General features: G+C 36.0%; 2 protein-coding genes across 2 annotated transcripts; both read right to left on the bottom strand.

The window, feature by feature from the left end:
- Window positions 1-9,275: 9,275 nt before the first annotated feature.
- Window positions 9,276-14,897, bottom strand: rdh14a (retinol dehydrogenase 14a). The gene is made up of 2 exons (XM_066703596.1): window positions 14,480-14,897; window positions 9,276-10,525 (listed from the first exon to the last, which is right to left on the bottom strand). The coding sequence occupies exons 1-2, from the start codon at window positions 14,831-14,833 to the stop codon at window positions 9,881-9,883; spliced, it is 999 nt and encodes a 332-aa protein (XP_066559693.1). The 5' UTR covers window positions 14,834-14,897; the 3' UTR covers window positions 9,276-9,880.
- Window positions 14,898-16,450: 1,553 nt separating this feature from the next.
- Window positions 16,451-22,674, bottom strand: nt5c1ba (5'-nucleotidase, cytosolic IB a). Its single transcript, XM_066703582.1, has 6 exons — window positions 22,399-22,674; window positions 22,056-22,223; window positions 21,021-21,150; window positions 20,525-20,647; window positions 20,143-20,327; window positions 16,451-19,443 (listed from the first exon to the last, which is right to left on the bottom strand). The coding sequence occupies exons 1-6, from the start codon at window positions 22,522-22,524 to the stop codon at window positions 19,081-19,083; spliced, it is 1,095 nt and encodes a 364-aa protein (XP_066559679.1). The 5' UTR covers window positions 22,525-22,674; the 3' UTR covers window positions 16,451-19,080.
- Window positions 22,675-23,891: the final 1,217 nt, after the last annotated feature.

Here is a 23,891-nt window from a genome sequence, read left to right as displayed (position 1 = left end):
CCGAGACCAGCTGAAATTCTCTGCTGGCCCACCTTTCAAAGAACATCTGACCAAGTTTATTGGATAAGAAAGGTTCTCTGTTGGGGAGTTCTGTGACAGTACAGAAGGGATTGTATTTCAGTGCTTGGCCTGTCATCGGTACTTAAACAAAAAGTGGTCATGACTCTGAATGAAACCCAGAGAGGGAAAATGCATTTGTTTTTCAGTAGTATGTTGAGGAAAATAGAAAAGACAAAAAAGTAGCACAGTGAAAATAATCATGTCCCTGCCAATAAAAACATTGGAAGGGACTACCCAAAGCTTTGCTTGTCACAGGGAATATCAGATAAACCTCGATCTTTTCGGTCAGACAATTTAATTCGAAAATAGATCGATCAAAAAAATCAACACACAATTTAAAAAAAATAATCTTCCAAACATGGCCTCGGATTGGGTTCGTTTTTAATCGACGTGAAGGTTTTATGTATTAACTTTGTAATCATTTACTGATGTTATGTACTCACAAATATAATACACTACAACATAAAGAATTCCAGTGTCAATGTCAATGTATGAGTAAGTCTTTCTATGACGGCTTAAAAACAGCTTGAAATCCTTTCACTAAACAGTTAGGATACTCAGTGATCAAATGGCAACTTTGTGTGCCTGTGTGCAGAACATTCATCTAAGAGTCTCCTACGCCTTAGGAAAAATGTATCTCAGGGTCATTAACTATCATCACCCCACCCTTCGAACAAGATACAGAAGAAATGGTTTTCAGCAGCAGTTTTACATTACACATCCTTACGCAAGAACTTCATTATCTCTTTACGGTTCAGACAAAACAAAAATCATATCAAAATCAAAACAAAAAAAAATATTCCCTACAGTCCCCACATAACATATGAAGGCTGCACCAGTGGAACATAAACAGATCTCTCACAGTGGTATTATTTAGCTGTGTTTACAGCAGACTGTGACAGTGTGTGTATATTAAGTGTACTTCCTGATCGGTATTAATAGCAAATTGAACCTGTTCTTTTAAACTACAGTCCCATTAGTTGGTGATAGAGTGTCACTTTGAGAAAGGGCACACTAGATTATTCTTTATGGGACAAGTAATCTCCCGTTAATGGCATATGTGTGTGGAACAGATGTAAAAAGTTAAGACATCCATCTTCCGCGTATTAGGGGAATTCTTGGAAGAGTGAAAACGTCGTCCTAAACAAGGTATGCATATAAAAGGCTTGAGACAAGATGGGCAAACATATATGGGTGCAGGCTTTTCCAGGGATATTTTGGGATCCAATACATTGCTGCCTGTAGGACCCTAACAGTCTCCCTTGAATTCCCTGTGTATGTGTTTACTATGATAATGTGTTCAGAAGCTCAAAAGCAAGATTTCTGCAATCCAAACTTTTTGTTTGTTTGTTTGTTTGTTTTCTTCCCTACAAAAAGCAAAGGTGCTAGAACTGCCAATAAAGATTCTACCCAGTGAGCGGTGCCCACTAACACAAATTTGGATGTTTACATTAGCCTTTAAAAGTAATATAAAGATAGTTTTTCATATCTCCCTTTTCATGGGTGTGAATTATTGTAATCCTCAATAATATCTCCAGTAGGGGGAGGCAAACCTCTAGAATCTACTGTATTTGTACTGTTTATTTTTATTATTGTAATATAATTATCAGTTTCAGTATATTATTATGTAGTGTTGTCTAAATCTAATTTTACTTTGCTAAATACTTTTGTAATTGATTACATTATGATCATAGATGTACTTTTATTTAAATACAATACTTTTACTACTATTAGTAATAATAAAAAGACAACAAAAAGGGAAGAAAGAATGAAAAAATAAATAAATCATATTTTGTCTGCTTGCAGTATTGCAGTGACAGCTTAATGAATCCAGATGTCATGAACCTTTTAATTTCCAGATTTCTTTCCAATAAGATGTATTCTGGGAAAATCAAATCCATTACAACAAGTTAAATAAGACAACATTTTGTTCCAATGTTGTCCTCTTATGTTTTCATGTCTGGTCTGTGTATAACTCCAAAGTGATGTAATCCATCTGGGATTTCAATTAAAATCTGTTGACAGGGATGTTTTATAATTGTTAATTTCAACAATCTGTACATCAAAAGGTGAACTATCTGCTAATTCAGTGCCAGCTATAGGAAACCACCCTCCACTGTTCAGCAGTCAAAAAGCAAACTGGCTCCATTACGAGTTCTTTGTTAAAGCATATAACCACTGCTGTTAACAGCCTTTATCTGAACATAATTTGTAGCTACTGTATGCAGTTTATAAGCCTTGCTGACAGAATACCCAACATTGACTAACTGTGGTTTTATACATTTTGTACTCATGAACCCATATGAATTAATATGCTATTCCCCTTAAAAATGTGCACTGTGGTTTCATAAATATAACTATGTACTTTTTTTATTGTATTTCCACTTCAGTGAAGTCTAATTTAAAGAAATGCACCTACCTATAAGTATGTAGATAGTGGGTGTATTATTATTTACTGTGCCGAGTGTCTCTTCAAAAATCCTATTAAACTTTTGAACATATGTGATTTTTTATGACACACACTTGTCTAGTTAGTTATCTGTGTGATTTGATTTTACACCAGAGTTTTTGGATACAATTAGATTGTTTTTCTTTTTCTGAATGGAAAATAAATATGGACTCACATACTCAGTTCAGCGGATCTGGAACCCCAGTTTACAGAGGCCTTGACAATTTACAAGCATTTTATAATCACAGTGCAAATGACAGACCACATCTCACTGATATCAATAAATAAACTCGGGTCAGGTTTCATTAGTTAACTATTTCTATTCCCAAAGGTGTGGCTAATTATGCAAACCTTAAACAGCTCCTGACAATGTCTCCTTTTATATTTATCACGGAAGAAAACTCTTAATCATAACTGATCTTACCCTGGCTTTCAGTAAAGGACATTCAGATCAAAGCTTGCAGTCCTGTAGTGTGTTTATAGTTGTTTTATACAGTGTAACTGTAAGGTAAACCTATTTGAAAGGTGTGGACAGACAACTGTTTTTGTGCCATGTGACTACATTGACTAACAAAGCAATGCAATTATTACAATTATTTTTGTATCAACACAAAATGGATAAGAAATAAATAGTACTTAAAAGTGCATGACGTAATATTTATTCAAGATTATAAATGCTTTAATACTCAGAGGGTTACTATTATTGTTTTTCACATATTTTAGAGCTATTCAGTCCTTCAAGCTCTCTGCAGTAATTTCCATAAAGTCTACTTTTCTTAGACTTTCTGCTTTTTCTTTTCAAGATCACCCAGTGTAACTTTTAAATGTGTTTCCTGAAAAATGTGATAACAACATACACATAGAAAGACATAGTTTTGGGTAGTGTTTGTGCTGGAACAGTACACAACAGAGGCCAAATACCAGTGGAGTCCAGGCTTGTGGCTGCACTACCTTGCCCAGGGCAAAGGAAAGCATTCTTACACATCAGGCCTAAGTGAATTGTGTTTTTGCAGCCAGTTGCTGCCACAGGATTCACATGAGCAAGTCTTGTAGAAGTGAGTTTCCTAGGACACAAGCATTGCCACCAGCTCAGTGATGTTAATGACCAGTGACTACTGCTATGGCTGGGATTCGACGTCCTAACCATCTTAGGACTGGCATGTAACTTACATTTTACAGCCCTCAAAAAGCCACAAAATTGGGAAACTTGCACAGCAATTACAGTCTATTCATACACAAACCGAGATTTAAACTTAAAAGCTGTGCATTTACAAAAGAGTTCAAACAAGCAAACGGAAGGAAACCATTCTTACTTGCTAACAGAAGAATAAATTGTGTGTTTATGCTAGTATCCTGACAAAGCAACTGTAATATTTGGTATTTGAGTGATGATACACTATTAATGGTAGAGCCTCTCAGAAGGTTGTTTGGATTGGTTAAACCAAACAAAACCCTGTCAGCCAAATGGCAAGAGGGGCCCTGACTCCTTCCCTGCTCAACAGGATTGTTCTGCTACTTTACAGTAAACGGTTCCAGATGATTTGTGTGTGTTCTCATAGCTGCGGTTTCACTTGCATTCCTTACAGAGAGTCTTTGCTGCTCTACTACACTGAACATACACTGCAATATCAACCGGACCACCGTCAGGTTGAAGTATCCTGCAGGATAAACTCAAATCCCTCTCTGCTTCAGAGAGAGAGAGGGAGGACAAAATACAACAAAAACTTTTAGTTTCTGCAAAGATTTGTCCCATCCCAGCCCCCCTACTATAGAGAGCCTTCCTGTGTTTGCTGTCCCTCTCTTGGGTCATTTGGAAGGTTAATTCCAAACTACAGCTTTTGAAATAATTCTGCCTCTTTCTGTTTTAACTGGATTGCAGAAGAGCTACTACTTGATTATTTGGCTCAACTTTATTGTTGACTAATTGGAATCGGATTAATGCTCTTCATGTTCATTGTTTAAGATGCAACTGCTGTTTGGGGTTCAAAAGAGGTTTGACACTCAATAATGAATCAAGGAACTTTGAAAATACTTTTTGATTGTGAATTGTGGTTTTTAAGACATGGTTGCATATTCTCACATGCATGGTGAAGGACTTATTAAATAATAGCTAGGACCTTTTTTAACCGAACCACCATTTTCATGTAACTGAGCTGTAACATTTTGAAGAATTGCATATAAACAATTGTCCTAGTGTCAGTTATTTGTCAATTACTCTGTATTACTTTTAAATAGTAGGGCTAATCTATTTATTAATAATTCAATAACATTTTTGAAGATATTACATTGTTATTCACTAGTTATTACAGTTTAAAAGTTCAGGAGGATCTTTCATGTTTTTAACATTTGGATGCACACAGCAGCTTTGTCCAAGGAAAACATGGTAATGTTTTCTTTCTACTGCCTATAAGGTTGGATCTCACCCATATGGTATTAAGAGAAATGGTGAAAGACAGAGATAAATAATTGACTACATTAATTATAGTTTGTAAAAGCTGACACGATTCAGATTGTGTTAACACAGTTTTACTCAGCCTTCCTTTTTTAGTCACGCTACTTTTGTTGAAGTCCAAAAAATTGATAAATGGCATACTTACTGCTTGCCAGATGTCAGTACCTTCAGTTAATAATAATTATGAAACATGCAAGACATTCTGAGCCAGGTTAACTGAGATCTGCCCAAATAACATAATTTGTGTTTGTTTTTTGACAATTATAAATTGAAATTATATATACAAATATTTATTCACAAACATACATATATAATTGATTCATAATTGGATGTCAGTTTCCTTGATATCAAAATTAGATATAAATACAATGCATATCTTGTTTTAGATATTTTCCATATCTAGCTTCTTCACTGAACCAATGAAATACTACATTTATTTTTTCTGCATCTCTCTATATTGAAAACGTTGGGGTAATTCAGATGCCTCCATGTATGTAACTGTGATATTCAGCTAAGCCTAATGTTTAAATAACTGTTTAGGATGTATTTTTCATGTTGGAAGATGTGCTCAGAAAAAGGTAGTGGACTGTGTGTCTTTTAATACCTACATATTTAAGAGAAGAGATATGAAGCTCAAGTTTACTTGTCAGAGAAGCAGCAGATATGGCTGTGTGTGTGAAGTTAACCTCAGACAGCACTGAAATACCCAGTGATGAAGGAGGCTGTAAATTCCCAGTGTGTATTTGTCTGAAAAGCAACGTTTTGATTTTAGGGTCGCGTAAGTTAACATTTCATTTATCCCACTGCAATAATCAAGTAGTTTCACTCAATCGTCTTTGTTGGACCTTGAATAATCAGATCTGGCTGCTTACAAAAAAAAAGAAAAAAAAACTCTACTAGACCTGTTTCATGTCTGCCTAGGTAATGACTTTTGAACTCGTCCAATAAATTAGGTTTCTATGGCATTTATTGTTGCCAGACTAAATATCTTAAAAAACCTGTCAGTGGCTATTGTGACCTTGGATGTAATATTGATTACAATGCAACAATTCCAACATTGCACAGGTTTCTACAAACATTGAGTCCTACATGAAAGTAAAATGTGTTTTCTTTTCATATGCACAGATGAAATGAGAATATGAATTGAAAAGACAACCTCAGAGGATGACACGCATGCCTGCTCATGTGGACCAGTTTGACAATTGCAATGAATACCACTGGGATTGAGACAAAACGTTTTCACATGCAGATCCCTGTAGTACTGCAAGATCACTGGACCTCTGGAAACATGTCATAACATTTCAGCTGGAAGTAGCCACAGAGGGATGAGTCAGAATGTAGTCAGCTGCATGATATACTTTGATTTACAGAATTAAAGATAATGTTAAGATGTATTAATTTGTTTTGGCTGTATTTTGGAAAACTTCATATGAATCTGTGATCGATGAAAAAACATTTGAGGTTGATATTAATGTTGCTGGGTCTTGTGTTAAGAGAATGCTGCTGGTATATACTGTAGATGAGGCTTCTCATTTGAGGTTTATTGTCAAAATTGGTATATTTGGCTATAGTAGCAAGTGTCCTCCTAAATTGAAGAAGTACACAATTTACGAGTTAAATGTTTTTATGCCCTAGTGTTTAAAGTGATTGGCCTTTAATTTATAAATTGGTTGAACCAGTAATGTACACATATTGAAGTTTTTGATTTAGAGTGTAAAGGCATTCAAGCTCTCTGAGGTTCTAATTCATTCAATTCATATTTGTGGTTGCTTGTATACTAAATCAGACAAATCAGCATATTTAATTTTATTCTTTAAACAGAAAAAAAATAAGACTGTGCTTGTGGTGAAAAGTTCAGGAAATGTAATCTTCTATTATATTGCAGATAGGTAATGAACAACCTATCCAACTAATAAAAGGAATGATTTAAACCAAAAAAATAAATCTTAACCCCTCTGTTTGAGTCACCATATGTCAAGACTGAAAAGCAAGGCCTGGCTGGGGCTCAAAACCATGCCCTGTGATCAATGAGACTCTGCAGACCACCACTGCATTTGAATACGCGTTGTGCTCTGCTCAAGTAAATCAAAACTAATCAGCTTGACTTTGGGAACACTAGATTTTCATACTTTGGAAAATCTACACATTTCCCATGAAAAGATTTATACTCTCGTAACTGTTACCATGTGTGAACGCTGGATAAAATTAAATAATAATCATATAAAAAATAAGAAAAAAAAAAAGTCAAAGTACACACATTTTTTCATACTGGTAACTTATCCAAATATTTCTTTAAAGCCTGAGAAAACTCCAATAGTGTTTTAAGTCATACTTTTAAATAATGTGCACCACCTCCTTTGGGGATGTTTTCTGAATAAATTGTTCTGTCTTCTTGAATCTGTACCAACTCACTGCTCCGCTAGGCCTCGTTGTTTGGCTGTGTTATCGCTGCATTTCTGCTTGTCCTACAGCTGCCTTTGTTTTTCTTCAGATGCGAGTTTTTATTTTACTTCACTGTACAAAATGTCAATAGACTCTATAACGTCCTGCTGGAAGACTTGCAAAAACAAACCATTTCAGCTCGAGAGATCTTGGTATTCTTTCAAAGGGGATGTGAGGTTAACCCTGCTGTCCTGGCAAATTCCCATGGCAGGTCAATAAAACTGGATCCAGACTACGTTCCTTAAAGTCTGGCTTCAACTCAAAATCTTTAATTCTTCTGTTAATAAAAAACAAACGAACTGCACAACAAACGATGTAGGTTCTCAGTGATCGCATCCAGCACAAACAAATGACTCAATGTAAGAGAATTAGTAGTAACTATGAAAAGTGCTGACACCAAAACAACAGCAGTAATTTAATTCCTGCAAAATTGAGACCTGGTAATTCAGTTAAAACACAATGCACTAACCAGGCCCAGTTTTTATAATAAACTAAATGCTTTTGGTTAATGAAAAGGACCATATTATTACTTTCTAATTGTAAAAAAGTGATTGCAATTATGAATATATCTAATTGAATAGATAATTGAAGGAACAAACTTAATTTCCTATTAAACAATCCTGATATAGTACAGATAGAAAATAAAACTTTTGACAGAAGTCAAAATAATAGCAGCTCTAGGCATCACTTAACAGTATATACCACTGCAGAATGTATAATTAAATACATTATCTTTGGGTGATTTTCTTTATTTGTAAAACAAATAAATTGAAGTACTTAATATTTTCCTATTATAAGACCTCCTATTTTGTGAGGCCTGGATCAGATTAATTTAGTTGATCTTGGATCACATGCATGTTTGCTTGTCACTGCTCGGTAAATGATCCAGAAAATGCATTAATGGCAATGGCACGTTGGGAAATCAATAAATAGTTTGAGCAAAATTGTTTGCCACTATTTGCGAAAGCTGGTTAATCTACCATTCACATGCAGAAAAATAGAACCAAGAACAGGCATGGTTGATTTGATACTAACTGAACTCTGAAACAATTGCAGTTTATTAGGATTGTTTTAACAGACATTACGTCTTCACGAATTAGGCCACGCAATCAACATTAATCAGATTTCCAACTCTATCTAAGATTTATTTTCTTTAAAATTACAAATTTTACAATTTGAAATGGTTTAAAAAGTGCAGAAATTCTGCGAGCTGGGAGTTTAATATGCTAAACATATGAGAATGGATTTTACAACATTTGGAATTACTACTGCAAGGCCTGCTGGCCATATTTTATTTATGTAAAGCTCCCTCCTTGATCAATCGCAATAATCTTGTAATGGTTGGAGTATTGGGTGAAATCTCCACTCCTGTGCGCGGTCTTTAACTATGTAGACACTGCACCATCCCCATTTAAAAGCACAATACATGTAGGTCAAGACAAATCTTTATCTTAGTTACTGAAATTAACAGAATTTTATTTCTTTATTATTATTATTATTATTATTTATTTGGGTTCATATTTATCTGCATAGACATCCATTGGCATTGCTATTATTATTACTACTACTACTACACAAGTGTAAGCTGGTCTTCATTATTTAAAGTCCTTTGTATAATACTGATCGTCTTCAGGAGTACGAGATCTGGAGCTCTGTTCCAGTGACAGAAGAAAAGCTGGTGATGCAAGTGTAAAGCACTCTGTAAACTACATTGCAGGTCTGCATAAATCTTCCACAACTAATGTTAGAATGTGAAAGACTACACAAACTTATTGAAAAATAAAAATGTTAAAACGGGTTTCACATGTGATTTTTTTTTTGTAATAGCACCCCTCCCCTCCCACAAATACAAATTAAAAAATATATAAAACAAACATTTCAAAATCAATTTTAATAGATCACTAGACTCAATCTAATCATTTCAGCAAAGCATAGAATAAGGCAGTGCATTAAAAACTATATGAAAGCAACACTACACATTTCCATTTCAAATCCAAACTAAATGTATCCTTGCTTATCAAATTAAATGCTCATGTAACCGGTAAGTCACCTCGGATAAGGGCATCTGCAAAGAAATACATTTATTATATTTGAAAAAAATAATAAAAAAAATACACTGCGTTAAAATGTAATTACCAGTGTGGACAATTGTTTTGTAAATATTCCATTTCACTTCTCTAAAACCCACATTTATAGTGTACAAAGGGCATGCAGCAGGATCTGCAGTGGACAGTCAAATCAATGAACATGACCATCTTTAAGAAACTATACACCAAGTGTTAAGTGATGTAGGCAAATTCAAAAAGAACAGCTTTTCTGTATATCTTTGTTCAACATTACTTGAAGCTGCGAAGTATATCGTACACTTTACTGCAATAGAGTTTATGGATAATCCTGTAGATTTTCTTTATTTTCTATATACTTCACTGAAATATAACTTTAATCGCCTTGACTTGATTAACTACAGTAGTAAAGAATTACCTCTTAAAGATTGTTTTTCTGCTTTGCTTTGTCAGTTGCACCATCACTTCACTAATGTCCCACAACTTTTTTGCGACTGCATCATCAGTTGCCTTCGACAGCAATTCCTCCTCCTTGCAATTGGCAAAGCACTTCCCGGACACCCCCTCTACATCTGGAGAACAGGCTAAGTAAATGGAGGACTGCGCACCTTCCAAGGGGGTTTTAAAGAAAGCCCAAGACACTAGATTGAACACAGGCTTGGCAAGAAGAGGAATGTTAATGTGCCTCCCCAGATTTGTTCGAACTATTCCTGGGGTTAAAGAATTTACAGTCACTCCTGTTTCTTCCAAGCGTTTAGCCAGTTCATGGGTGAAGAGCAAGTTGGCAAGCTTACTCCTGCTATAAGCAAAGCTTTTATTATAATTCTGCTCACTGCTCAAGTCATCAAAGTTAATTTCTCCATATTTGTAGAGCTTGGAGGACACCACGACAATCCGGCTGGGGGCAGACTTCTTCAGCAGATCCAGGAGGAGGTGTGTGAGAAGAAAATGGCCCAGATGGTTGACGCCAAACTGCATCTCAAAGCCATCCTCGGTTTTGGTGTATGGACACTGGTACACTCCAGCATTGTTGATGAGGACATCTAACCTCGGCTCTTCCTTTGAAATTAAGGCAAATAAACACAGCGGTCACTTTTTAAAATAAGCCAAAAATAAATACATAAAGGATTCAAAGTGAACTTCAAAAATACCACTTAATGGGGCTTAGTTTTTCAGCTCATTTTGCGTTGCCACATAATGTTTGAAAATTCAACAGGAAAAAAATAAAATAAGAAATCACTTATGTATTTAAATAAAATAAGTCCCTAATAGAATAAAACAAAGATTGACATGCCTGAAAATATTTTAAGTTGGTGTGCCTTATTAAATTACATCCTACCTATCCCCAAAATATTGAACTCAATTTCATAGAGATATTAATTAATTAACCAAAGATATCAGAATCTTAATTCTAAACTGCAATACTGTAATTCAGTGTTGAATAGAGAGACTTGATCCAAAACATAGTATTAGGCTATATCTGCAGGTTACCTACCCCATTTAAGGTCAAACAGCCTGAACTCCAACTATAACCCAGACTAAATTATAACCCTGATCTGATTGCTACATTGCTCTGTGTATAAGCTATATTCGATTATATCTATATTACTCTAAATAAAGCTCTCCAAACACCCTCTAAGCTACGTTTTGACAAAGATTACAATAGGGGGTTAGTTTGCTGCACACAAGATTATGTTTAATGGATATGTTTAATGGATAAGCTTGGGAATCTGTTCTAGTCCCTTGGCCATGATATTGTAGGCTAACAGCTTGATCAGAGCAAAAGAAGATCATACAATTTAGATGCACGTTACCTTACAAAAACTATTTGATAGATAACCTATTAGGCCAGGTGTGAAAAGAAAGACTTCAGCACTTTGGACAGCTCTCAGTAGAAAGGTACTACAATCTTTTTTTCCAATCTGCATTCTCCTTTTTCAGGGAGTAACATTGTCTGAAAAAGCAGTGCATTTCATAAGAAGCTTGTCCTCATTTGATTGGGCTCCAACAACAGGGAGAGTGGAGGAAAAATAAAAACTTTGCAGTAACAGCCAGGTTCAGAAATGTGTGTAAGTGCGTGTGAATTGTCGTAGTTAAATTTGTTTGTGATGATCCAAGGTACTATTCCCATCTCACTTCAGCCTGTAACTTATTGAACTCACTTAGCAGTCCCATAGAAACCAGTCTTGGGTTTTAGAGCATACTGTGCTGGAATAATGACGTGGAATTATGATTTTGTAATAAATTGCCTCTTTTCAGGAACATAGAAATCAATCAATCATATTCTTGAAGCATGCAAAGCTCCCAGGAAAGAAAAAAAGGATGGTGTTAAAGACTTGAAAAGCAATTTTAGGAGCATTTCCACACTTGGCCTGCTTTGCTACATTTTTCTCTCCCTCCTCAATGCCTAGATAGCCCCTCAAAACCAGGGGTGTCAAAGCTGTTCCTGTAGGGCCACATTTTCTTGTTTGCTTTTTGTTGCAAGTCGAGCACTCAGTTACTAAATTACTTGAGTGATCTTCTCCATTAGGCTTATTTAACAGATTTATGTTTTATTTTTTTTACAGCTAATGGCTTAATATGTACTGTTGAATGAAGGAGCACCTTTTCAGAGGCTGGAGACCAGTGTTAAATGTATCCACTTAATCATGTAATCTGACTAATAAAGTAGCGGAGAGTTGTGCTGAAACAAAATGCAGAAGAGGGCCTCCAGGAAGGGATCTGACACCCATAGCTCATAAAGAAACTTTCCCTGGCAGATGTATTCAGACATCTCTCATTTTTTTGTGAGTGTGTACTTTTTGCCTTGTGTGTGAAAATTATAGTAAACATGCAAAAATCACTGCAACACACTGTATTTGCAAGTGCCCCGTTAGTGTTTGTCAGACTACTGCCAGCATTACACAACATGCACTTGATGTTGTCATGTCAAAGAAAATATGCTAGTGTCATTATAATGGCAGCCCTGCATGTTGTCCTTTTTAGGAAAAGTAAACCACTCTGGAAATTTTCATCTGATTAACCTGCTTTGCACATTAAACAGATCTGCTTTTCCAGAACAGAACAATGTATTAATTTAATTATGTTGTACGTACTGCATCTGCTTGAACAATGCAGTCAGTATTACACATATGGAGTAAAAAACAAAATGGGGGAAAAAATCTACATTCAGTCTCATCTTTCCCAATGAATGCATCCTACTTGGACTGTTAAAGCAATTCTGTGAAAGACTTTATAATCTTTGCAATCATTATAAAGTGAAAACAAACAGGCATGATGCTCAGAAAAAACTGCAGAACAATCTTATCACAAAGACATGCTAGGCTTCCATTCCATTGTATTTTTAGATACTCAATGGTATTCTTTTAAAGTGGATGCAACAAACATTTCAAGGTCGTCAACTAAAGCATTACCAGCAGTCTCTACTGGAATGTGCTGAACATGTATCTCAGGGCAAAATATATACAGTTGTAGTTTAAAAGTATTCACACCCTTTTCATTTGATGCAGTGTTAGTCTATGATTGATTTAGTTTAATAAATAGTGTTCATTAAACTGACCTGAGTTTGCTCAACACATTCAGTATAGAGAAAACAAAAGATGCCTGTTGTTGGAACAGGGTGTGGGTGCACTTTAGACTGACAGTGCATTGATATCTCTGTAAAAACAATAAGAATATACAGCGCCTGTCTTATAACCATGGGAAAATGGTCAAAATACATTAATCATTGTCCAATCTAGCAGATTTCTGGAACTTTCTAGAAGTTTGGCATCACTCAACTTTGCAGAACACATGGAACTGTGGATCACTTGAAGCTCCTCAGTATTTTAGACCATCACAGTATTCCAGTGGGAACTGCGCTGATTGGCCATATTCCATGAGGACTCATTTGTAAATGTCAAAGTGTGTTTTTAATGCTGAATTAGTTCCATAGAAGAGCTCAGACAAAAAAAAAAATGTTCTAGATAACATTTCACACTACTGTAAATATGCTACATCTCAATATGATATGCTTTTATTTGTAGAGGCCTTTGTCAAAGAGTACTTGGCATCAAAATATGAATGTTTAAATTGTGTGTTTGGTCTATATTTTTAATTAAAAGTAAACAAAGAAATCAGACATTGCATTTGTGCATATAACATCTCTTGATGGTTTTGTGTAATTCTACAAAAACAGAGATTTCATTTACACACACGTTGAAGACAAAATCTGCACTGATGTGACCTGTAGTATGATGTGCGGTTATATGCAATTTTCTATGCATATTCCTTGTGTGTAAACTATTAGTGTAGAAAAAGATTCAATTAAATTAAACTTACTAGCTTTTACATTTTATAATAAAAAATATATTGTGTGTGTGTGTGTGTGTTTAAATATTTTTTTTTAAAACATAAACTTCACAAAAACAGACTTGTTTTGGGCATACTAATTAAATGCATGATTACTTTTACCCGACGTAGTTATTATTATTATTTTTTATTTTTATTATTTCTTGGCAGACGCCCTTATCCAGGGCGACTTACAACATAAGTGCAAACAAAGTGAAAAAATACAGAGAAGTACAAGTTTTGAGGGTTAAATAAAGAAACCCTCAAAAGGCTTGCTGTATGCAGGGTAATAGTTACGCACAATACAGTAACTGCACACGGGGGCGTGTACAGTTTTGCTACGAAATGCAAGGTGCCCTTTGCTATGCATTAATATTATATTCATTTCACACACGCATTTTGGTACCATAGATTCATTGCATCGACATTAAAAATAACATTTTCAGAATACATGCATCCATAATTTCCACCTATTATTAAGAAGCACATTCTTGTATGGAACCTGCATACAACATTTGTATGTAACTACTTATCTGTGTTGTTCTCCGTTGCCATTCAAACAACACTAAAATGGTAAAACTACGAGTTCTTGTCAATATACCTCTAATCTGACAGTTTGGGGCATCTCTAGTGAATGTGGATCAAAGCAATGCAATGCATGTATAGTTAAACAGTCCGGTGTACCTTGATGATCTCCTCACAGAAGTTGTGCACTGACTTCAATGATGCGAGGTCTAGCTGCTTGATTACCAGCTCTCCCTGCTCCGGGCCGGCCTCGTCGCGGATCTCCTGCGCCGCCGCTTCGGCCCTCTGCTGGTCTCGACAGGCCAGGATAACACGGGCCTGCAGCTTAACCAGCTCCGCGGCTGTGGCCTTGCCGAGGCCGCTGTTGGCCCCGGTCACGATTATAGTCTTCCCCCGCATCATCCCAGTCGAATAACGTAGTGTTTGGACAGCGGACCGCCTGGAGAAGAACCGGCGAGCGAAGAGTAGCACCCCTCCGCCGAAAACAGCGGCCAGCACCACCGCTGCTGACATCCAGACGGAGGACCTCGCACTGCTCGTATCACTCAGACAGCGCAGTGGGACGAAAGACTACAAATCCCAAAAGCCATTGCGAAGCACACAGCTGCTCGATTGAAACATTAAAGATACAATGTCTCAAAGTTTAAATCAAGGATGGCGAACCTTTATTGAATGGAGTGCCCAAAGTCTGGTTTGTATACTTTGCTAAGTGCCAAAGGGTGCCAATGACAAATTAGGGTTATAAAACTTTATACATTAAATTGTTTTAAGCAATATTTTATTTTTATTTATTGTTTTGTTATTAATCAAACATGCCAACAAAACAAACCACAATACAGAAAAATCACCACCTGTATCCACTGCCAATCTCCCCCCACCTTGGACCCACTCCCTTATCCCTCTGTAGTCTGGAGAGCAAGCGCAGCTCCAGTCTGCTAATGGGGGTCTGCTGCAGAGTATGAAGCTGAATGAAGAGAGGTACATATTCCTCCCCAAAAATATTATAAATATGCAGGGTCCATTTTTGCTTACAGATTATTGTCAATTTACATACATACAAAGCAATATTAAGAGCACATCACTAGCTTGATCATTTCTGGAATAAGTCCCTTTTAATTTTGGATAATGAAAATCTTTAATTCTCATTCAAATTAAATCAATCAAACGTAAGTGTATATAGTGGAACACCATGCCATAGCATGTCACAACATTGAAGAATAAAGAATAAGTGCATCATACAAGTAATACATCATGTGTATGTTGCAGTATTGCTACAGTGCAGTAAAATGCATGAATCACATTTCATCCCACATTTACTTACACAATGTATATTAATCTACCAGTTTAAGTTATTTTACAAAATGTAAAAGCAGTAGATATACTGGTTTTACATTTTGTAAAATAACTTAAACTGGTAGATTAATATACATTGTGTGGCACTTTATGTTTTAAGACAAAAATAATACAGTGGTATCAATCTACCATGAGTATGAGTATGCCTTTGATTTGTACAGTACATTTGTGCACAATTGATTTATTTTTGAGAATTTACAGCTTTCTTTTGCCAACTTCATGAAGTTTGTAAATTGTCAGTGTTAAATATGATTGTGGCCATTTCTCCATTTGATACAGGAAAAAAAAAAAACACATAGTCGCTCACTTTGCGTGACAACCTATACAGCTCTGCGTGCCACAGGTTCGCCATCCCTGGTTTAAATAAATAGTTCATTAATAATACACATGAAATGATTCTCAATTTAAATAAATGTTACATAATTAAAATAGTATAATGGCTGATATATATGTTGATGTGTATCATTAGCAAGTTTAAAACCACCCTGGCTACATTTATGGAAACAAATGGATCATACTGAACTTTAATACACAGCTTTGCTCAGTTATTTTAGTTTGTTTGCTTTATGTATGTTCATCGTGAAATGCCAGTCATGTATGCTACATCACTAGTCTGTGAATGACTGTGTTTAATGCGAACTAACAGGATATCTCCTATTGAATTAAAAACTTCTGATGCCTATGTTCTGAAAACAGGGTCCACATTTCATTATATTGATTAAGTCATCTTCTAAACAAATTAAAAATAGTGATGAATATTTAAATTAAGTACTAAAATACTGTTTCACCTCAGCTTTATTGTAGTAAAAATGCAAGAATCAAAAAAATAAAAAAGTCAAACTCAGCAGGGCACATTCTTATTTATATGTTTTGTTATATGACAATTATCTAAAAATAAAACAATAAACATGCATTACAAACCACACCAAAACAAGAGTATATAAAAATGAAAAATATAGTGTTAAAGTATAAAATATTTTTTGTAAAAAATATATTCAACAAATCTGAGCACTGTTCTAGTCATATGAATTGAAAGGTAAACAATACATCAGTCCAACACCTCTGGTCAAATTCTCCATAGTACATTAGTAAAGTAACCACTACTTGTACTGGTATTAAACATTTTAACACTTTAATATTATAAACCATGAATACAGCTGATGTATACATTTGTGTGCAATATGCCTTTCTGATGTAAACCACATACACGACATGTGAACAGTACAGCATTTCAAGTGGACATCAATCAAGGGTAAAAGGAAAGGCACACAAGTTACCATCGGCCCTGTGGAACCAAGCAGCCCAGGATTTTGCTCTGAAGGGCACCTACTAATTAGTTATAATTTCTTCTTCCCTGCTTTACATTGTATATATATATATATAATACAGGCATGTACTAGATTATACTTCAATACAGGACATGTTAGATGTGCATGTTAGTCAGAGCAGATTTTATAGTGCTGGTTCGATTAAACCTAGACATTTCCCTACTTGAGGAGGGACAGGACCATTCCTAAGCATGCATTCATTCCTGGTGTGCATCACCGTACTGGCAATTCTCAGCCCTTCCAGCAAAACTTTGAATGGGATTTTAAGGCAGAATTATTGAGTGCTTTACATAGCTTTTCAACTATATATAGTTAATGACAGATTTTCATTTAAAATCAATTACACAAATATGTAAAATTGTAAAAAAAAAAAAAAAAACATTCAGTAGGAAGGCTAATCATCATACTAATTATCAGTGACTTCTTAAAAACATTGTACAATGTAAATCACATTTAAAACAAAATAATACAAAACAGCATTGTCACATGAAGACTAATTCCATGTTTCCTATGAAAGAATACAGTACTGTGAGAGGTGTTTTACAGCTTCTGCAAAAACAATGTCCTGTCAACATGCAACATATGTGCAAAATGGGCCTGTTTCAACGATCAAAGCAGCAGTTTTTTTTGTTTTTTTTTGCAGTGTAGCCATAATCTGTATACTCTCAGTTATATCTGACAGGCTTCAGGATCTTAATAATGAGTGATATAATTCAGCATTATCCTAAGTCTCTAGGCTTGACAGGTAGAACAGGTATAAACCTAGGTAAACTCATGCATATATTGATGGAATCCTACTTACTATTTTCATATTTGACAAAATGAATGCATCTTAATAACTAGGCTTACATTAATAACTGAAGACTCATTAATGCTAAAGCATGTTTTATGATGAGCTAAATTAAATTCTTGACCACATTCTTTTACCAGTTACCATTTCCATATGAGACCAGGAACCATAAAACAGATACAAAAAACTAGCAAAGTGTTACGCACAAGTAATTTCTTTCATGATCTACGTAAACAATGCCTTTCTTAACCTCCTTTATGTAAGGCTGATAGATGATGACACAATGCTGATTTTTGTTCTCCCGACTACAGTGAGCCTTTGAAATAGATGACATGCAGGAGAAGAAATAAACTAAACCCTTTAACATATTCCATTGAAATGGTTTTCAAAGTTGCAAGACATAACCTCAATCTATATAACAAACAAATTAGGATTGTTTATATACCAGTGTATTTAAAATACATGTAAAATATGAAAGAAAACTAAAGTGGGGGCCTTCTGAAGGTCTATTGTGTAAAATGAATGCACACCAATTCCATTCATTCCTACAGTCCAGGGGTTCAATCACTTAGCAAACTGACCATTTTTACAAAACTCATGTAGCTATTCTATATGGCAGTCTGCTAAAATCAAGTTCAGCTGCATTCAAGATAAATAAAATGTGAGATAAGAAAATATTTAATTTTCAACTCAGCAGCCCAGTTGATTCCTACAAAAATACACAACTATCTTTATATACTCTAATGTGAAAATAGAAGAAAAAAGCCAGCTAAGATTTTGTGCTACCAGGGCTTTGGGAAACCAGCCCTTTTGGGAAAACAAACCTTCATCAAGTTAATTGTTGGGCAATTTTCTTTGTTTGATAACATATATTTTTGTCTCCCTTATATACTAAGTGTAAGGTAAAGTATGAAAGACACTTTCTCACGGTTTACAGGTGTAAGCAAGCTCAGAGAAAAGGAAACACCTGGATAATGATCCATATAAAATTCCATAAATATTAGAATATTTAAAACAATCCCGATATTTAACTCAAGTCCTTATGTCCTATTTATAGGTGTAGAGTAAGAACATAAAGTTTACAAATGAGAGGAGGCCATGCAACCCATCGTGCATGTTTGGTGTCTATTAATAACTAAGTGATCCAAGAATCCAATCGAGTCTATTTAAAGTGAAATAATGTACAGCAGCACCCTCCCCACACGTCCCACTAAAAGGCCACCTTATCTGCAGCAAAGTCCAGCACAGCATATAGCTAACATGTCACCCTGCTCTGTGCTTATGATTATTTACTTTTTGGGGGTCGGCTCTATGAGTTTGCTCTTGTGGTACTTCTGTCCTACTCCATAAGGCACGTGTGCAGCAATGGTGCCCAATTCCTGGGCACCCTCAACATGGAACATCTGGTCATCGAAGAAGATGTGGGGGCGGATTTTATGCAGCAGTGGGCCTTTCGGTGCCCCGGCAAGGAAGAGGGCCTCGTCGATCTCCAGGCCCCAGCTCCTCAGGGTCTTCAGCACTCGAGCCCCAGAGCTGGCAGCACTTCGGGCGGTTACCAGGTAGGTGCGGATGGGGCAGTTCATCCGCTCGTTCTTGGCGTAAAACTTTCGCTGCAGTTTTCCCAGTGCCTCTAAAAAGCACTTCAGAGGCCCCTAAAAACCATGAGCAGAGTTGATGAGTCCCACACAGTGTTCTACCCACACAAGGCTATAATACAGATAATACGTGTGAATGTAACTGAATTGTAACAAAATGAATGATGCACTTCTTTGTTTAAAGAGGGTGTAGTGCTCCTGACAGCAGACAGTGTTACTCAAGAAACAGACAGCCTTAGATGTAAATATTTACCTATTTCAAATTCTTCTAACCATCTAGTCACTTCCTAATTAATTGAAAGGCAGCACAGGCAATTCAAGATCTATCAACCAATGCGTTAATCACAATTAAAACCTGAGCTGGCCTAGGCTTAGAAACTACTGTTATGCTATATCATGTTTTGACAAAATGGTTCATAGTAAAATACTACCTGTAGGACTCCCAGGTATACAGTCATATTAAAATGCAAATATAGCCATTATAGACTATTAATCAACTGGGAATCCTCCAAGTAAAGTCATCGCTGCATTTTGTGGTATTGAAGGGAATCTCCTCTAGAGCACCAAACAAACTGCAATGCCTCAGGACAATGAGATTTTAAAGAAAAAAATAATTAATCTATTTCCACTTCCATAAATATCTGGCTTCGCCCATCTCCAACATTTTCCTACAAGAGACAGAAAGCAAATGGGACCTAGCTGCACTGTCAGAAATTACTGGATATGTGGTAGGACAGTAGTTGGTAAATTAATCACCTGTGCAAGGGGCTTGTTCTCGAAGGCTTTCTCGTGTTCAAAGAAAGAATCCAGGCCGTGCTCCTTTACTATGATCTCTGACTCATCAGAGAACAGAACTGCATCACCGTCGAAGGCCACACGCAACTGGTGGTCACAGAGCTGGATTTCTTTATCAGGAGTGAACATTGTAGCGGCTGCAATACCTGCGATGAAATGTGGCAACTCGTTAGTTCAGGAGCAACACCAATGACATACTAGCCTTACCACAAATGTTGTAAACTGATGATATGATATTTTTAAACTAAATTATATTAGAATTCACACATATGCTAACTGATCTTTTTTTTCCCCACTGAGAAAATTTCCAAAATGATACCTCAAAGTAATATTTCTTCCATACCTTCTTCAATCGCCTCCTTCACTTTTTCAGAGTCCTTAGAGAGGTAGAGGTTGGTAAGGTAGGCCTTCAGATATCCAATAGGGCTTTTTCCACCAGTCATACAGAATCTTTCAATTGTTAAACCTAAAAAGATTTTCAAATAAATATAATTTTAAACAATTAATGTTTCTCGTTTTTGTAATTACACTGTAAAATGTGCATGGTTTGAAATAATGTAGTGTTCTGGTACAATTCGTTTGAAGTACTGAGAGTTTCTTTATAATCAGGTCTAATGATAAAGTATGATCTATCTGAGCCTGTTAGTTTTATACAGTGAAGCCTTGCCTAGTTTGATTATAAAATGTATTTTGCATATGATAGAATACTGAGATAACACCATGAGAACCAGAGTTTGCTGTCATGACAAAGTACACACAGGAGATCAGATTAATTAACACAATATTTACCACTACTCAGCAAGACTCACGTTTCTACGCGTGCTGCAGTTTGTGCGTACCGTAATGATTGATGCTGTTAATGAGGCGAACCCCAACCTGGGCGTGGTTGTTAGTCATCAGAACAATATCAAACAACTCTTCACTGTCCGGGTACAGTTCCCGCAGACGGGCATTAACAGTCATTAAGGCCTGTAAAAACAAAATGACATGCCTATTTTTGCCAAATAATTTAAATCACTACAACAGCCCTACTTTACATTGCTCACAAGCACCTTACTACAGCATTGGCTCTGCTCCAAGATGGCTTCATTTCTTGAAGCTGTTCTACCTGATTCTAGATTATTACATCACTCTTTAACAAATTGCACCATACTGTTTTACTCTCTGTTGGTTAAACTATGCAACACTATGTAACTTTCCATTCCTATGTACAAATGTGTAGCGTCTTGCTTAAATATGTTAGACCAGTGATTCTCAATCCTGTCCTGGAGTACTGCCTACCCTGCTGGTTTTTGTTCCAACTGAGCTCTCAATTACTTAATTGAACCCATAATTGAACAAATTTCCTAAATCAGAGCATTTTAATTATTTTTAACAGTAGGGATTTTAAATTAAGTATAATTTTTTTTATAAGGAAATGATTATCTCATTAAGGAACACACTTTTGATCAGTTACACAATTTAAAGAGTCAAATGTAATCACAGTAGTTCAATTAATGGTTCAATTAAGTAACTGAGAGCTCAGCTGGAACAAAAACCAGCAGGGTAGGTGGTCCTCCAGGACAGGTTTGACAACCACTGTGTTAGACAAATAAAACCAAAAAATCTATATAATACACTTGATGCCTAGATCAAGCACAATATTATTATTGTATGTAGTGTGACTGCAGACAAATCAGGTACATTACAGTCTGGATATCTTTCAGAAAGTGAAAGTCAACACAACTGATTAAAATCTACCTTTCACCACCCAATTCAAGGATATGTGCTTATAGGCCACAGCATGGTGCCAGAGTGGAACACAAATGATACAGACACGCAATCAGCTTTGCACACAGAGCTCATTCTGCGCGTCCCTGCGCCGCCGCCCGTACCTTCACAAACGGCAGCGACGCTCCCGGCATCAGCGGCTCATCTTCGTGCTGCTCTTGGTATTGCACGTATTTCTCTACCCCCTCTTCTTCGTACAGTTTCCTTTCTTTGTCCATATTGAATAATGTTCGGGAGGACACTGCGATAGTAACAGCATGCTGGGGTTTGGGCTGCAAATTCACAAACCCGAAGTTAAACACAAGAACACACAAATGAGTTCATTCTCGTCCAGTCTAGTGATGTTGTACATGCATTTCGTACATATGTCACTGCTTTGGCTAAAACAGCAGGAGAATACATGCATATGCACACAGTACGCATTTTCTCGTCATTTTGTTAACTTACAGGTCTGGGTTTCTTTGAGGTCTTATTGATGCTGTCATAAGCTGCCTTCGCTGCCGCCCAGTCCATTTCTTCTGCGCTTTTCTCTCTGTCTAACTTTGCGGGCTCTTTGGTTTTAATCTCGCTCATACTTAAATAATGAAGTGCAATTTTTTATATATAAGAAATATATATCTCTAATCCCTGCACTACCTGGAGTTTTATTAAATGCAGAAGTACAGCACAGCCAACCCAGTTCCTGGAGGAGGAAACAATGCGGAAGTGATGAGTGGTTCGCCGACAAGGGCGTTCCTTGAAGCAGCCATTACCCATGAGCCTCAAGCCGTTTGGGGGAGATCTAGTGGAAGCTGAGAAGATGTCTACACTTTATTATTACAGCAAAAGCATATAGAAGCATCATTTTATTCTCCTCAAAGATATCACCTGGAAATTAGTCTGTGAATTGCTGTGTGATGTGAACTAACAGGATATAATCTGCTGATTTAAATGTAACCACCAAGATGTGTATGTTTTGCAAACATGCTCCATATTTGATCATGTTCATTCAACCATCTTCTAAAAAAATATACAAACAAAGGATGTTATGAAAGTAAACACTCTCAAGTAATGTTTCAGCTCAGCTTAATTGCAGTGAAAATGCAAGACAATCAGAGAAGAAAAAAAAAAGACAACAGCAGGACACATTATTATTTATAATTGTTACATTACCTACATTACAACATTACTGTTAAATTACCTAGAAAGAATACAATAAATAGGTATTAGTGTTGAAATAAAACATTTTGTAATAAATATAAAGCAAGTTTTAAACCTTACTTTCTTTGTAAGGTCAACAATACATCAGTCCAACACCTCTGGTCAAATTCTCCATATACATTAGTAAAGTAACCACTACTTGTACTGGTATTAAACATTTTAACACTTTAATATTATAAACCATGAATACAGCTGATGTACACATTTGTGTGCAATATGCCTTTCTGATGTAAACTACATAGACGCCATGTGAACAGTACAAGTGGACATCAATCAAGGGTAAAAGGAAAGGCACACAAGTTACCATCGGCCCTGTGGAACCAAGCAGCCCAGGATTTTGCTCTGAAGGGCACCTACTAATTAGTTATAATTTCTTCTTCCCTGCTTTACATTGCATATAGAACACAGGCATGTACTAGATTATACTTAAATATAGGATATATTAGATCTGCATGTAAATCAGAGCAGACTAATGGAGGGACAGGACTGTTCCTAAGACTGGAGCTGAAAAGTGGGCATCACCATAGTGGCATCTAGCAAATATTTTAATGGGATTTTAAGGCAGAATTATTTAATTGAGTGCTTAACATAGTTTTTCAACTAATAATAATAATAATAATATATATATATATATATATATATATATATATATATATATATACATAGTACTGGGCAAAAGATTTAGGCAGGTGTGACAAAATGCTGTAAAGTAAGAATGCTTTCAAAAATAGACATGTTAA

The sequence above is a fragment of the Amia ocellicauda genome, chromosome 1 (genome assembly GCF_036373705.1).
Source record: "Amia ocellicauda isolate fAmiCal2 chromosome 1, fAmiCal2.hap1, whole genome shotgun sequence".
In the NCBI taxonomy this organism is placed as follows: domain Eukaryota; kingdom Metazoa; phylum Chordata; class Actinopteri; order Amiiformes; family Amiidae; genus Amia; species Amia ocellicauda.
This window is presented reverse-complemented; position numbering and strand designations above follow the sequence as displayed.

Coding starts and splice junctions, on each gene's coding strand:
- nt5c1ba (XM_066703582.1), bottom strand. CDS start 22,524: ATGAGCGAGATTAAAACCAAAGAGCCCGCAAAGTTAGACAGAGAGAAA. Junction 21,151..22,055: donor CGTCGCTGCCGTTTGTGAAG/GTACGGGCGGCG, acceptor TTGTTTTTACAG/GCCTTAATGACTGTTAATGC. Junction 20,648..21,020: donor TAACAGCATCAATCATTACG/GTACGCACAAAC, acceptor AAATCTTTTTAG/GTTTAACAATTGAAAGATTC.
- rdh14a (XM_066703596.1), bottom strand. CDS start 14,833: ATGTCAGCAGCGGTGGTGCTGGCCGCTGTTTTCGGCGGAGGGGTGCTA. Junction 10,526..14,479: donor TCTGTGAGGAGATCATCAAG/GTACACCGGACT, acceptor TTAATTTCAAAG/GAAGAGCCGAGGTTAGATGT.